This window comes from Acipenser ruthenus, chromosome 7 (assembly GCF_902713425.1).
Source record: "Acipenser ruthenus chromosome 7, fAciRut3.2 maternal haplotype, whole genome shotgun sequence".
Classification (NCBI taxonomy): Eukaryota; Metazoa; Chordata; class Actinopteri; order Acipenseriformes; family Acipenseridae; genus Acipenser; species Acipenser ruthenus.
Window position 1 is genome coordinate 42,469,144 of NC_081195.1, and position 15,235 is coordinate 42,484,378.

The 15,235-nt window shown below is 38.8% G+C and overlaps 1 protein-coding gene across 1 annotated transcript in view; it reads left to right on the plus strand.

Moving 5' to 3' along the window:
• The window catches only part of LOC117416002 (protein O-mannosyl-transferase TMTC1-like), a 102,526-nt gene that overhangs the window by 62,273 nt on the left and 25,018 nt on the right, over window positions 1-15,235 (plus strand). Inside the window, exons 9-10 of the mRNA XM_034027001.3 lie at window positions 13,276-13,443; window positions 14,295-14,408. Coding sequence (XP_033882892.1) covers window positions 13,276-13,443; window positions 14,295-14,408 — 282 coding nt within the window. The remainder of the gene's footprint in view (window positions 1-13,275; window positions 13,444-14,294; window positions 14,409-15,235) is intronic.

The window sequence follows — 15,235 nt, forward strand, 5'->3', positions numbered from 1 at the left end:
TTTACAATTTCAGCTACATGCCATAAAGATGACACTGGCTGTGAAAGAAGGACTGCGACTCTATTGTTGTGTTTTATACACAAATAAGCTTACTTGCTTGAAAAACGTCTTGAACGATACAAGCAGATTATTACTTGGCTTGATTGAATGAGTAGTACACAACAAGCTTCAATATGAAAGCTGAACATTAATTTTAATAAACAACAAGTTTTTAGAAAAAAGTAGCCTACTTCACTATAGTGAAAACTGGCTTTAAATACTACTGCTTAATAACAGGGACAACATGTTATATAAGGTTGTTGTTGAAATTAAACACGTTCATGCCTGCCTGTACCCCTACTCCCACGCAGGAACATAATTTAATTAAGAGAAGAAAAACAAACCAAGCTAACAACGATCTATCCTATATTTAATTTTTCTGTCTCCACAAACTGCAGGGTCTGTTGCATTCACAGCACTGACAGTGTTAGATCTAGATATTACAGTGCGGACCATGGGTCAAACCAATGTTTGTGGAGGGTGTGGTGTAGTGTTTTTATTTTATCAATGTCAGCCTTCTGAAGTCATCTGAATGCCTTTTCATTTTATATTTAATTTTAAAACTTTTAAATACCAAACCATAACAAACACAATAATAGTGCATATACACAGAGCAAAAAATGTGGACGGGCAAAATACATAGTCGTCACCTCCCACACCCTTGAATTAATTTTTCTACACATACTACTACTTTGTATATGATGTAGAATACGTGATTATAAAATCTAACACTAGTACATGCTTTTTCATTGCACCCCAGCACCTCTTTCTTTACAAATTAAGCACTGGTAAAAACTGGGTAAGAAAACTGGGTAATATTTTCTTAATATCTATTGACACATGAGAGTAAACATGACCTTGGATGGATGAAAACACTTTTGTTTTCAAACAAGTTGTTTCTGCTTAGAAAGCTGTTTTGAGCCTCTATACAAACCAAAATCAAACCAATTAAAAGGTGGTTCTAAAACCACTTATTTTTGTTAAAAGTTACACACTATAACTTTAGGTAAGTGTCACAGAATGTATAATAACACAAACACGCACCTTGTGTGGGGCAGTTGTAAGAAAACAAGGCCTAATATTTTTTTTTTTTTATGTATCTATATCGACATAAGAGTAAACATGACCAGTCACAGCTAACAATTTCAAATCACAGTAAATCAGGTTTTATTGTCAACATACAGGTAAAATTATACAGAGAAATGCACTACTTCTAGAGTTTATGAATTAACCCTGGTACAGAGCAACAGATAAAGTAAAATACTTAGCTATTAGCTCCGGACAGTTGGCACATGTCAGCCTCTCTCTTGTTTTTCCAACTGTGAGTGAGTTTAACATTGTAACAATACATAAACCCACAAACCCCATCCCAGCCCACAATAGATACATTCTACAACCCCAAACTTTGCTGCACATTCCTCAGATGAGCTCTTAAGACGAGAGAGAGAGACAGATAGAGAGAGGGGGAGGGAAAAGAGAGAGAGAAAGGGGAAGGGAATGATAGAGAGAAAAGAAAGAGAGAGAAACCCAGACAGACACACACACAAACTGTGATGCCTACACCCATAAGGATGGAAGTAAGACTTGTATTGCATAGCACTTTCACCCATTCCTAGCAACCATTACATGTATTGAACTAATTCAGTTATAAGTAAGAAGTAGTTGGTCAATTAAATGATTATTAAAAGTACATTATAAATACAAAAATTGTCAAAAATACCAGATGTTACAGCTGTAACAAAAAAACTTCTGCTTTGGAGTAGCTGTGTGATGCAAGACGATGTAACTATGTTCCCGACACTGTCTTCTATCATTATGGATTTTGGAATGTCGGTCATGGAAGTTAAAGATGTGATAGTGGAGCATTTGTCTCAGCTTTGCACACAATTCAGAGTATATTTTCCCAAAAGTGAGGCAAATGAATTGCAGGATTTTGCCTGGGTTCAAAATCCGTTTTCAGAGAACTTTGTAGCAAAGTCCAAGATTGCTGTGAGGCTAAAAGAGAATTTGATTGACGTTGCTGGTGACTCTGTTTTGAAAGATCATTTGAAAGTTATGCCTATTGATCAGTTCTGGCTCTCAATTCGAAAAGAGCTCACTGAATTGTCACAAACAGCCGTCAAAATAATTGTTCACTTTGCCTCAACATATCTGTGAAACCATGGGTCTTCTTTGCTTATTTACATCAAGAACAAGTACAGAAATCGCTTGAACGTACAGACAGATCTGAGGTTGAAACTCTCCGAAATCAAGCTGAGATACCACAAACTGTGCAAAAAACAAACTCATCCTACTCACAGAGGTAAATATGACTAATTAGGTGTTCTTTTATATTCAAGTTTATTAAGTATTTGAATAGTTGTACTAAGCTATGTGTTTCTTTTTGTCTTCAGAAAAAGATGTTATTAGATGTTGGGGAAATCATCTTTTTCTAAATACTGTGCTGTTTATTAGAAGGGGAAGTGCACATGGAGCATGCATCTCTGAAGCAAAAAAGGTTATCTCTGAAGGGGGGCACAGGAAGAAAATTTGGGAACCTCTGCTGTAGCTGGAGAAACGCAGAACGCAACCACAACCACTCCCAAAGTAAATGGAAGCACAAGTAAGACACCAAAAACCACTAATGCCAACTTAATATTAAAAGCAATGTCCAAAGTCAACGAGCCAGTTGCTGACTTTGCAGCTAATCAAGACAAAACCCTTGAGTGTTTACATGAAATCAGTGAAAAATGTGATTTAAAAAACATTCGAGATGATCAATGATTTAACCTCTGTTGTAAGACAATTAACGGACAATTCCCAGAATCATTGAAAGGACTTCAAATGAGCCGTATTTACAATGCAATAAAGAGTGTAATACAGAAACATTATAGTGTAATAATGTATTCTGTCAAACGGATTGTGACGTGTTAAACATAGCAAACGGAAACAAAAAGGTAGCGTCTGCAGGTAGGCTCGCCAGGTGCTGAGTTGATCGGGAGGTCCTGATTGGCTGGGGGGCGTGCCCATGGAACCTGCTCGCAGCTCAAAAAGTGTCTGCACCACAGCTCGAGGCTACTGCATGGCCATAGCTGTACAGATGGGCGCTGAGCGAAAGCTTGCTGTGTTGACATCATGGAGGAAAGCATCCGCTCCATGGAGAGAACTACTACATGAAACCCTGCAACTGCAACACGGTGCTCGTGAAGGCATTGCCCAGCTGAGGCCATTTGAAGAGGCTGGAGTCCCCATGAGAAGGCCGGGACTCCGGGAGCCCAGTAGTAGGTCAGTTTAGGGGATCCCAAACAGTATAGAGAGGGTTTGCATAGAGTAGTAGGTTCCTGGAGTGGGATGTTCCTTTAAGTGGGACTAGCGCTCACCTCGTGTGGCAAACTTATTTTTAGCTTTGTTTTCTTTTCTTTATTAAATCTGACACTATGGCTACCATTGCTGGTAGCCATAAAATAGAGCACTTAAAACAGACAGCCCTCCCTTACAACCCTAGGTCTGACATAGATTCCATGTACTACTTTGCCGTACACTTTGTTACAAAATATATAGAAAAACGTCCTCATCTGCAGTGCAGCTAGTGCTGTTATCATTTTAGTGAACTCCAAATACATCAGCACAGGAAATCAGCAGGTTGCTGGGGAGTGAAAATGTTATTTTTGCACTGCACTGCTGATGGAAAGTGTAATATTGAAAGGTGCCTGAAACACTGTGACAAGTCATTGAAGCTGCATGTTCGCAGTGAAGGAAGTGAGAAACTAACCAATTCTAGAAATACAGTATGTAATCCACCTGTATCTAAAGTTAAGCAAACATTATTATTATTATTATTATTTATTTATTAGCAGACGCCCTTATCCAGGACGACTTACAGTCGTAAACAAAAATACATTTAAATACCATGGCCTGCTTTTTAGTGTGAAAAAGAAAGCTACAAACAGCATAATGTGTACTGTATCTGCAGTTTATCTGTAATTTAGGCCCTAGAAATGTACTAAGGGGCGCTAAATTTAGATTTAGCACATGCGTTAAGTAGTGAGCCTAACGAGTGCTGCCTAATTTACTAAAAGGCACTAATCTATGTGTGTGCCATCTGGTAAGTTTACAAGCCATAGAGTGTGCTAAATATACAGAGTGTGTTAATTTATAATGAACGGTAATTTTAAGGTGCAAGATAATTGCCAAGATTTCCCCAGAGAGGCAGGAAACAAAAGGCCTCAGCAGTGCAGGTCTATATTTGTCAGTGGCTTTTTGTGAAAGGTGGAGGTGACTTACATTGGGAAAATGACTGAACAGCAGACATAGGCCTCAGCAGGGGACAGGCAGAGGCAACTAAAACTTTACGCATACGAGTTTGAAATTATAGTAGAGGAGGTTGTTTCAAATTATAATACCTTGTCTGGTCCAGCCTTCACCAAAACTACTGCTTCCAGAAAGCAGGCAATATGGACAAACATACAAGAGAAGGGCAATGCCCTGGGCCACGGGCCAAGGCCCATAAACATGCTCAAAAACATGGACCGAGCTTAAAAGAAAAACTTCTTCAGAACCAGTCTGGGGCTACAGGCCCAGGAAAAGGCCCATCAGGACAGGTGGAACTGAGCTACAAAGGTGTGCACGGTGCCATTGACACAGAGACTTGCGGATGATTCACAACCTACAGGTACTTTAATTTAATTTAGTCGTTGCCAATTAGTTTTTATTATTATCTCCCCAATTTGAAATGCCCAATTATTTTTTTAGGCTCAGCTCACCGCTACCACCTCTGCGCTGACTCGGGAGGGGCGAAGATGAACACACGCTGTCCTCCGAAGCGTGTGCCGTCAGCCGCCCACTTCTTTACACTCTGCAGACTCACCGTGCAGCCGCCTCAGAGCTACAGCGTCGGAGGACAACGCAGCTCTGGGCAGCTTACAGGCAAGCCCGCAGGCGCCCGGCCAGACTACAGGGGTCACTGGTGCACGGTGAGCTGAGGACACCCTGGCCAACTTAACCCTCCCTCCCCCCGGATGATGCTCAGCCAATTGAGCGCCGCCCCTTGGAGCTCCCGTCCACGGTCGGCTGTGGAATAGCCTGGACTCGAACCGGCGACGTCCAGGCTATAGAGCGCATCCTGCACTCTAGCGAGTGCTTTTACTGGATGCGCCACTCGGGAGCCCCCAGCATATAACATCTTAATGTAAAAACTTGAATCTGATTTTAAGAATTAAATATTTTTTAATCATTCAATTAATTACCAATGTAATAAATAGTATAACAAATTCTAAGACATTGATTAGCGTTTATGGCTGATGTTAGTCCTTAAAAGCTTAATATAACCTGTTATTTAGAGGTAATGTTCACTGCTCTATATTAAAGACATTATGAGTGTAAGTAAGTTAATACCAAAACATAGTTATTAAAAATGTATAGGTAAATACAAATTTAAATTAAATCGGTGCCTCTAGCTCAAGAGGGAAAGATCAAATTCTGCCAGACGATGAAACTACTTAAGATGAACAGGGTGAACAGATTTCTCAGGAGCCAAATGTTCTCACACATGTGGGGGATGAAAACACAGATGACCAGGAGCTGACCCTCAATTTGGAGTTTGTTTCTTTCCCCATCACCAGGTGAAGGTGAAGCATTCTGTGAAAAATCAAGGACACGGATTAGATAGATCAAATGCAGTGCAATATGATACAGCCATCCCCTATTATCAACAGAAACAGTATGGGCTGTTAGACCTGAAACATACAAAAAGATGGAGCTATCTGAAACCAGGGTGCATCTCTAAAGAAAGCTCGCTAAGGCAGGGGAGAGACAAACACAAGCTTTACAAGGGCAGACCAGAGCTCTATCGATTGTCAGCTAATAGATCAAGTGAAAATCAACAGACAGTAGCAGGAATCACAGCACTGAATTCCACACTTACTGGAGGTCTGGAGAGGATAACTACTATGATCAGAAACAGCATCAACACATCATTCACCACAGAGGATGATACTTCAATGACAACCACAGCTGCAGCCTCAACTTCAACTCCAAACATCAGTCCTCCACGCACACGCAGAATTGGTTTGCGAAGAGAGAGAGGAGGGAGTCCCATCAAATCACAGGAGGATGCTGCTGGGAGAAAGTCCAGATGAAATAAATAAGCAGATGCTCCACTATCTTTATTTCCGTAGTGTTTATATAATATTAGTTTGTCACAAGATAGTATATGTATGTAATATAAAAAAAAAAAAAAAAACACTACGCACCTCCTCTCCTTTTTATGCATATACAATAAGTCATGTTGTGCAATGGCATACTTTTGTATTGTTTTTATTGTCCTTAATACATAGCCTCACTTCTCTTCTCTGTCCTGTACTATCACCCAGAAGTCTGATAAGTCTCCTGGTAAACCATTGTTGATCGCTATGTTGTGCAAAATGCAGCATGCAACAATGATCTACATCATTTTGCAGGACTATACAGCAGCACACCTGATTTGTCTAGACATCTGAATCCGACTGTTTAACTATCCAAATGTCGCTCAATGATCAAGCGTGTAGACATGTGTGCTGTATTATACTGGAGCTCTGCTGAACTGCTAGGGTCAGCCAGAGGTTAAAAGCCATGGCCTTAGCCCATAGCCTGCATCACCTAATAAACTAGGTTGTTCTTGCAAAATTACAAATTTCAAACATGTGGAATGCAATAACACCTACCTAGCAGCCACCCTTCCCCATATTTTACTGTCTCAAATCAAACAGACCACTATGTCTCAATATATAATTCTCGTGGGCACTACCAGGATAGCCAGCAATCACATTTAAGATTCTCATTTGAGAGTCACACACCATATATACACATTCAGGGAATGCTTCCTATTCCAGAAAATATGCTTCCTTTCACTTGGTGGTGACAGTGCTATGAGAGTACAATTAATAACACCCATCACAGTGGGGAAGCCCACTTTCGAGTCCTGTAAACCAGTCCTTTGTGTGGGAAATGTAATATACCAGTAAATCCCAGAGAGTTTCAGTAGGGCAAGCAATATCTGCTGGACTCGCCATGAAGAGGTGGGTTGGGAAAGTCCAGCACCTGCACCCACAGTAGTTTGAAAAGAGCCAGGGGCTAAATAATGCAATGGACACAGCAGCTTCACTAGACCAGGCACAGCATTACTCCTGGCAGTTCTTGGCTCGAGATCAGCTTGTAGCTGATCATGCAAAGCAATGTAATCTCTGTGCTCAATCGATACCTTCCCACGATCTCCTCTGCAGTGAGGCCGAGGAGAGCTTGCCAGGGTCTGAAAATGCGTTCCAGTCTTCTCTTCCTTTCATTTTCTGCAGCTCTTTGACACCTAACCATACAACCTCTGTATCCATGTATTGCCTCCATAATGCCCAGAAAAGAGCTATAAATAGTGCACCAATTGGTGTTAACACCTGGTTTCCTTAGCATTAATTATGATCACTTTAAGGTGCACACTAATTAACACCCTTTAGTGAATATCATGTGAACACCGCTCATCTAAATACATTATCATAAAATTCATAATATTCATTTTGATTACCATAGTTTAAAGTACTACATTTAATGCATGGCAATTAGCATGTGCTTTAATGAATAGCGTGCATGCTATTTGAAATAGTAAATTGGGCACCAAATAACACGCATGCTAATTTCAATTAACACGCACACTCATTTTTAGGGCCCCTTAGTAAATTAGGCCCTTAGAATGTTTTGTTGGATTGCTGTAAAATAAGTTTGGAATTCAGGAAACTGACAGTCAAGAACAGTTTTACTAATAAAGCTTTCTGAATCAGACCCACTTAACCTCTGTTTAACCGAGGTGGGTTTTTTTTATGAATGCTGGTCCACAGGGAATTGCTTAGGTGTCATTCTCAATAATGGTGGTTAGCACACAGAGCCTGCTAGTAACTCAGTACAAGGTCAGACTCTGCTGCAATCAAGAAAAGAGAAGAAAAAAATCCTCTATTGAAGCATCTGTGGGGGTTGAAGTTGGTCTTCAAAAACCTTGTTTGCATTTGCCAAATGTACATTCTATATTCTCTAGAAGATCTAAAAACCACAATATCATTTACATCTGTGTACAAAGCTCATGAATATCAAACAACTAACAAGTCTCTAGTTCATTACTGTGTGGCAGAATGTATGAATGTCTGTATATTAAGCTTACATTTTTACATGTGCATTACCTGGATGACTTTTGGCTGCTAGTACGCCTTGTATGATTATGAGACTTCCATATCTGTACAACTAACTCAGTTAAGAAATTAAGGCAGTTAGAAAATTTGGTCAACCTTAAACAAATCCAACACAGTAATTTGCATGCCCAGGTTATCCCATGAAGGGGCTGTCCACAATCAGAAGCATCTTTCTAAACAATGATTGTTGTTTGGGATGAATTTTGCAGTAATTAAGTTTATCATGCTATTTAGGTAATTAAGACTAATTCTATTCAGATGCACATGTCCTTTGATGTTTCTATAAAGTCTTTTTAGAAAGAGTTAATGCTCGTGCGGTTCATAATGCAAAAACCATTTGAACTCATTCTGCTCACAGACCATCATCTCTGCCCTCAGCTCTGAATAACATTCAAGACGTTGTTCTTGGCAGGCCTTTATAACAGACTGGGAGCTTAAAGGCAAGGGCTGTGAAGCAAAACTTTTGAAATTGTTTCTTAGGTTTTACTGTTTTCTGAGAGTCGTTTCAGAAAGTTATTTAAGGGAAATCAGCCCCAGGGCAATACGGTGACGCATCTGTTAACTCCGCTAAGTGTGTAATTGCTCAAGTGAAAGATGCCAGCTCTCTCTTTCCAATCTCGAAATAACTGAACCAGGATTTTTCTTCTTTTTTTTTTAATCGACAGGAAGTCATGGCTGGAACATGTAGTTGGCTTGATGTTTTTGTAATAATTAAATAATGTTCTGAGTACATTTTTAATGAAATAAGAATTTGGCTTTTTTTCCATTAATATATATATATATATATATATATATATATATATATATATATATATATATATGTGTGTAGATTTAATCACAACGTGTTTTCCATTTGCTCTGTCTGTCTGTTTTTAATGCTTAAATGTGATGTCTTTTAATGACTTTGGCACTTTCTTTTGGATGTTAAGTCATTTATCTTTAATTTAAATACATTGAAAATTGTATTATGTTTAATTGCTTTTAAATTAGACATTTAAAATTGTGTTGGTTCTTTCCACTTCCCATGGGATACTTCACTGTTTCAGTATTATATTATTTCCTGACATGTAGCCAGCAGCATTAATAAAGCCCATACTCAATGGCACGCTTCGCAAACTTCTCTGCTTTTCCAGTTTATTTAAGATGTGTGTGTGTGTGTGTTAAAATAAATGTTGCCATATTTGGCCAAATAAAAAAAAATAAACTGCAGAGAGCTGTAACTACCAATTAATAACAGGTTCATATGATACACACAGGCTGGAGAAGCCTTTATTAAATTAGCCCTGTGAAATGATTGCAAATACAAGCTTATCAATGCTAAGACCATAGTAAGGATTGGCCCTTACTACTTTAATACTCAAACACAATTTACAAGCCATTTACTAAAAGATTAATTTTTATGCCTGACAAAAGAGAAGACTATATATAAAATGCTCCGATCCAGTTAAAAGGACATTTATAGGTCACTGATTTCATTAACGAATGCAATCTGATACTTGGCTTCTGCTATATATAAGTAAATATTTGTTTTGTATTCCAAGACTGGAGGGGTGCATATATAATCAGGTCTGTCAAGAATAGCTTTTAGCCTTGCTCCTGAATAGTATCTTGTAACATAAATCATATGGAATAAATTAGTTGTTCAGTCCCATAGTAGGCTGTGTGGTCCAGTGGTTAAAGAAAAGGGCTTGTAACCAGAAGGTCCCCGGTTCATATCCCGGCTCAGCCACTGACACATTGTGTGACCCTGAGCAAGTCACTTAATCTCCTTGTGCTCCGTCTTTTGGTTGAGATGCACTTGTAAGTGACTCTGCAGCTGATGCATAGTTCACACACCCTAGTCTCTGTAAGTTGCCTTGAATAAAGGCGTCTCCTAAATAAACAAATAATAGAAGTTGTTCAGTCCCATAGCTGTACCTGTTTTCTTGTAGTTGTATATTTCATTGTAAATGGATATAAATATATGTACACTGTTTTTATTGTGGTAAGATGATGTTTACCAGGGAAACAAAAAAAAAAACATGATGTTTGATGTAGCAGCAGGCTTGGTGAAAAACATTGGGAGCGCTCACACAAAACTATAGCTTTTCTGGAAAATGAGTCAGTAGTAATCAAAAGTCACTTCCATGCACTGGCTGTTCTGAAGTCTGCATTTCTTGACAGTCTCTGGACTGGTGTGCATATCTCTCTATGGAACGGTTGTGTTAAAGCACATGATTCTTCCCATTCTAACTTGTACGGTTATACTCCTTTCCTTTTTTTTCTTGAGAACTTATGAAACTAATCACATGCAAACAAGTATTGAAATTAGATAGTTTAGTCCTCCCAGTTTTGTCTTTGTAATGTTTCTGGAAATGTATGAAACGAAAGTAAAACTACAGAACCTTTACCAGGGGCAGTGATATTTTCTCTGGTACTCAACGTATTCCAGGAAGGGTGTCACCTGTAGTATGTGTTTACACTGGAAATCCTGTTGAGGAATATAGAAAAATACAGACAGTAGTAAAAACAGCGGGGTCACTGTGGATAATTGTCAGGTATCTCAGAAAAGTCCTGCTATGTTGGATAATTCTACATAATTTAGTAATCTGCTAGGTTATTAAACCAACATTAATAACTGTTACTTGTTCTGTTTTCTCAGTCTTTTCATACAGTTGACTGTCATTTTAAATACCTTTGTCAGCAGCCAAGCTTATGATGGAAGTGCAGTATACTGTCCAAAGTGAGGCTAGTTCTGTTTAGTATCTATGCAGTGCCTTCACTAATGGTCAGATTTAGACCATAGTAAATGCGGAAAGAAAAGAATCACTGAATAGTCATTTATGTTTAGAAATTATATTCGTTTGTTTGCAGTAGAAACACATTTGCATCACGGATCTCTGTTACAGTAGTGAATTGCAATGGTTGCATTGTTCTAAACTGGGACAATTAGAAGTCAAGAAACTGCTCTGGATACATAGCAGTCAACCTTTTTCATCATGTTTACAATTTATTCAGCATCTCTACAATTAACACCATCTAAATGTAGTATATGTCAATAAATCATCCTGGGGAGAGTGTGTTGTATATCAACCAGTTTAGATGTCATGTCGGTTAATCTGCATAGCTGAGAAGTTGGATACCTTTAAATTATTGTTATTTATTTTTATTTATTTTAAATAATCCAATATGTACTAAATATTCTTGTATTTATTCAGACTTGTTATATCCCATAGCTCTCTAGCCAACTCAGTGACTATACTATAAAAGTAGCCACTATATGACAGCTGTAGCAGCTACTGTACTATGCAGCAGTGATCCAACTTAGTCCCTCAATTTTGGGCAGCTCTCCATTGAAGTCATTGCCGAGAGCCCCAGGTCAACAACAATAGTACCTGTGCACCCTAATTATTTGAAGTCTTTTGTTAAAAGTTTATTCGTGATTATTTTTTCTACATACTGATTCTGTAACTACTTGCATATCCTTTACACCTCAGTGACCTTCATTATAGCAGAAACCACACAGCAACTCTGGTGTTTTGCTGCTAGGGCAAGCATTATAATGAGGGTGAAGAGTTATTGAACCAGAACTAGAGTCCCTACAATGCACATCATTGTTACCCTCTGCTATAGCCAGAAAGACAACTATGTTTTCACATCCAGTCATTGAGAGCCATTTAAAGTGATTCGGCAAGGAACTCGTTTCAAGTCATTTGAATGTAGTGGCTGTTTGACTTTGAATTCAAGTAGAAACCAAAGCAATTGAACTAAAGCAAGCCTTTATTTTCATGCATTTTATTATATTGTTCACATTTTACACTTGTTTTGTGAATTTCTCAACTGCTGCGAACTGGTTTGAAGAGATGTTCTGTCGACTGGCATTTTATTCCTGGATGCATCCCTTATTTTTAGCATTCAGCATTTCGTCATCCCTGTAGTGGATGCCCCCTGTAGCCATGCTGGAGCTCATATGCAGTCGGTTTTTGCCTCTTCTGCATCATCAGCAGGCATGGTTTGCTGCAATGCACTCTGTCTGAATGAGTATGATGTCTACCAAGTTCACATATTAAACAAAATACCTCATGGATAAAACAGTACTTGTTTATTATTATTATTTGTTTATTTAGCAGACGCCTTTATCCAAGGCGACTTACAGAGACTAGGGTGTGTGAACAATGCATCAGCTGCAGAGTCACTTACAATTACATCTCACCCGAAAGACGGAGCACAAGGAGGTTAAGTGACTTGCTCAGGGTCACACAATGAGTCAGTGGCTGAGGTGGGATTTGAACCGGGGACCTCCTGGTTACAAGGCCGTTTCTTTAACCACTGGACCACACAGACTCCTGTTTATAAAGTACTATATGTAGAGCACCAGTGTTTAGTGCTCGAGGGTTTAGGAGGGGGTATTACAAGGCAACTGTAGTGTATATGTACTGTATTATTTCATGCAGTGGCTTTGCAATTTGAACCAATGTTATATTCTTCTCTTGTAATGGTTGGGGGTTTGGGTATTTTTGTGAGTCTGATCAACTTGTAGTGCAGTAATAAGCCAAGTAGACACATGTTGTGGCTAATTCCTTTATCCATGTTTGTCTACTTGACATAATGTCGTTTTTAAGTTTTACCTCAGCATTTACGATTGAGTGTTTGCAGTGGCTGAGTAGTTCTTCGTTTAGTTTTTTTGCACCCCGTTTGACCCAGAAGGAAGTGAAATGAGGTAGCAGAATGTGTGTACTGCTGTAACTGATGCTTCACAGTCCCTCTGCTGCTTGTGTTACTAAAAAAGAGCACTGCGTGTGTGCTAGGTCAAAATATCAACACAATGGAAACTACACAATATCAAATGTTGTATCTCTTGGGATAAAAAAAAAAAATCCTACAAGCATCAAAGAGGGAACATGAAAGAGGCCAGAACAATTAAAATATTTAGGGGGGGAGCCTAGATTTATTTATTAATGCTAATGTTAAATAAGGCATGTAATATTAGCATGTGTTTGAGTTATTCCTCCAGACAAGGGCTCTAGCAAACAATTTTGACTAACCCTCATTATGTTCCTTTCCATTGCAGCATGGGGTACTGCATCCTGGTAGTCCATGGCTTTAACAAGCTGTGCACCCTGGTGGGTAAATGGGGAACGACAGCCCTGACTGTGTCCATGCTTCTGCTTCTGCTGCTGTTCTCATGGAAGACGGTGCAGCAGAATGAAATCTGGCTTTCCAGAGAATCTCTCTTCAGGTAAATATACAAAGTACATACTGTATATTATTCTATATTCAATAAATAATTCATAATATTTGTATTTTTAATAAAGAATTCACTCAAAATGCATAGTGTCCACCAGTATAGGCAGTTTGAGTGGTTATCTTTAAGAGTTAAACTTGTCTTCCAACTTTGTATTTTAAAAAACTTTGCTGCTTATGTTAACTTTCCCTGATTTACCTTAATGAAAGTTTAGTTAGAAATTGATTAGAAACAAATTGAATTTTTTTTCTTTCAATATTTCATCATAGTTTTGTTAGTCATCTCTGCAAAACTGTAGACCTCAAAATAACTTTTTTTCTAGGGCTTTCAATTTTTTTATGCAACCCTCCCCTGCAGTCTTGTATTAGGGGGAAGAAGAATTATTTGTCACTATACCTGTGGCCTGTGAAGTCTTTGATAAAGAGCTGTCCTGATATACAATAGTTGCATTAGTTGGATGAGGGTGGAACCTCCAGGTATAGAAAACTACCATCCATGCAGCTTACAGTTTGAAATTGGACGCTGTTCTCCATTTCAGTAACTTAGAAAACAGAATATGGTATCATACTCAGTCTTTGTTTTAACTGTAATTGTTTACTTGCTTAGAGCACTCAGCCACGTGACAGGATTCTGAATAGTGTCAGGTTTGTCTGTTGCTGTCTGTGATTGGTCTACTGATAATTACGATTGATTCTGACCCCGCCTCTTTGGTCATTTTAGATTTAGAACTCCTCTCAGTCTTCTGCTTTTACTCCTGGAAGATCACCTCAGGTTTTTAATATTTACTGAAGCACTGTGCAATTTCTGAGTGAATTAAGATAAGCACCCATTATTGCTCTCCACAGATCTGGAATTCAGACTTTACCCCACAATGCCAAGGTGCACTACAACTATGCCAACTTCCTGAAAGACCAAGGACGAAACCCTGAAGCTATTTATCACTACCAGACAGCTCTCAAGTAAGTAAGTTAGTGACTCATAGCAAAGTATGTGTCTAAAGTTCAAATGTAAATTATGCACAAGGTTAACTTCGCATGACGTTAAATGAGCATTCTAAGAGCAGCATTTCCCCTGGGATTAGGATGAAAGGAAAGGCTGGACTGTTGGGATGGCAGTATACCTCAGTTAAATCAAGGGATAGGTTTAGTTCCACAGGAAACTCATATTTGTTTTTAATATTTCAACAACATTAACATTTTTGACTGTTCAGTTTATTTGTGCCTGTACAGGATTCTAGCTTGTTAAAAGATATCAATCATGTCATATTTAATGGAAAGGAACCCCCTCTCTGCGTACTTCCTGCACTAGCCTCAGTGTCACATTCCTCGTGTAGTGTTTGTTTACCCATGGTCTCCTGGCATTCTAAAAGCCTGTTCTCACAATAGCCAGTTTTATTCTGGCTTTCTGCCTGCACAGTATCCAAGTCCTGCTTTTGAAAGAAAGCTGGCTGGCGTAACTCCAGGGTGACTGTGCCCCCTGATGACAAGGCACTATAAAAGTTTCCATAGCTACACCTTTCGAACAGAGTGTCATTGCCAGGACTGACATACTGTAAATGAAGGGTGTAATCTTCTGATGGTTTAATATATATTAATGCAAATTTTAGGTGTTTGCTTAACAGTATGTGTATTTGCTACCAGAATTCACAGGCTTCTCAAGTATTTGCAATGTGAAGTTCTGTACCAAAATTTATGTATTTAAAGATTCAGTATTTATGCAACCTGTTCTGTTCACTGGTATCCTACATTTTCTTCAAAAGGGATTTGGACTTCTGCACCTGTAATTT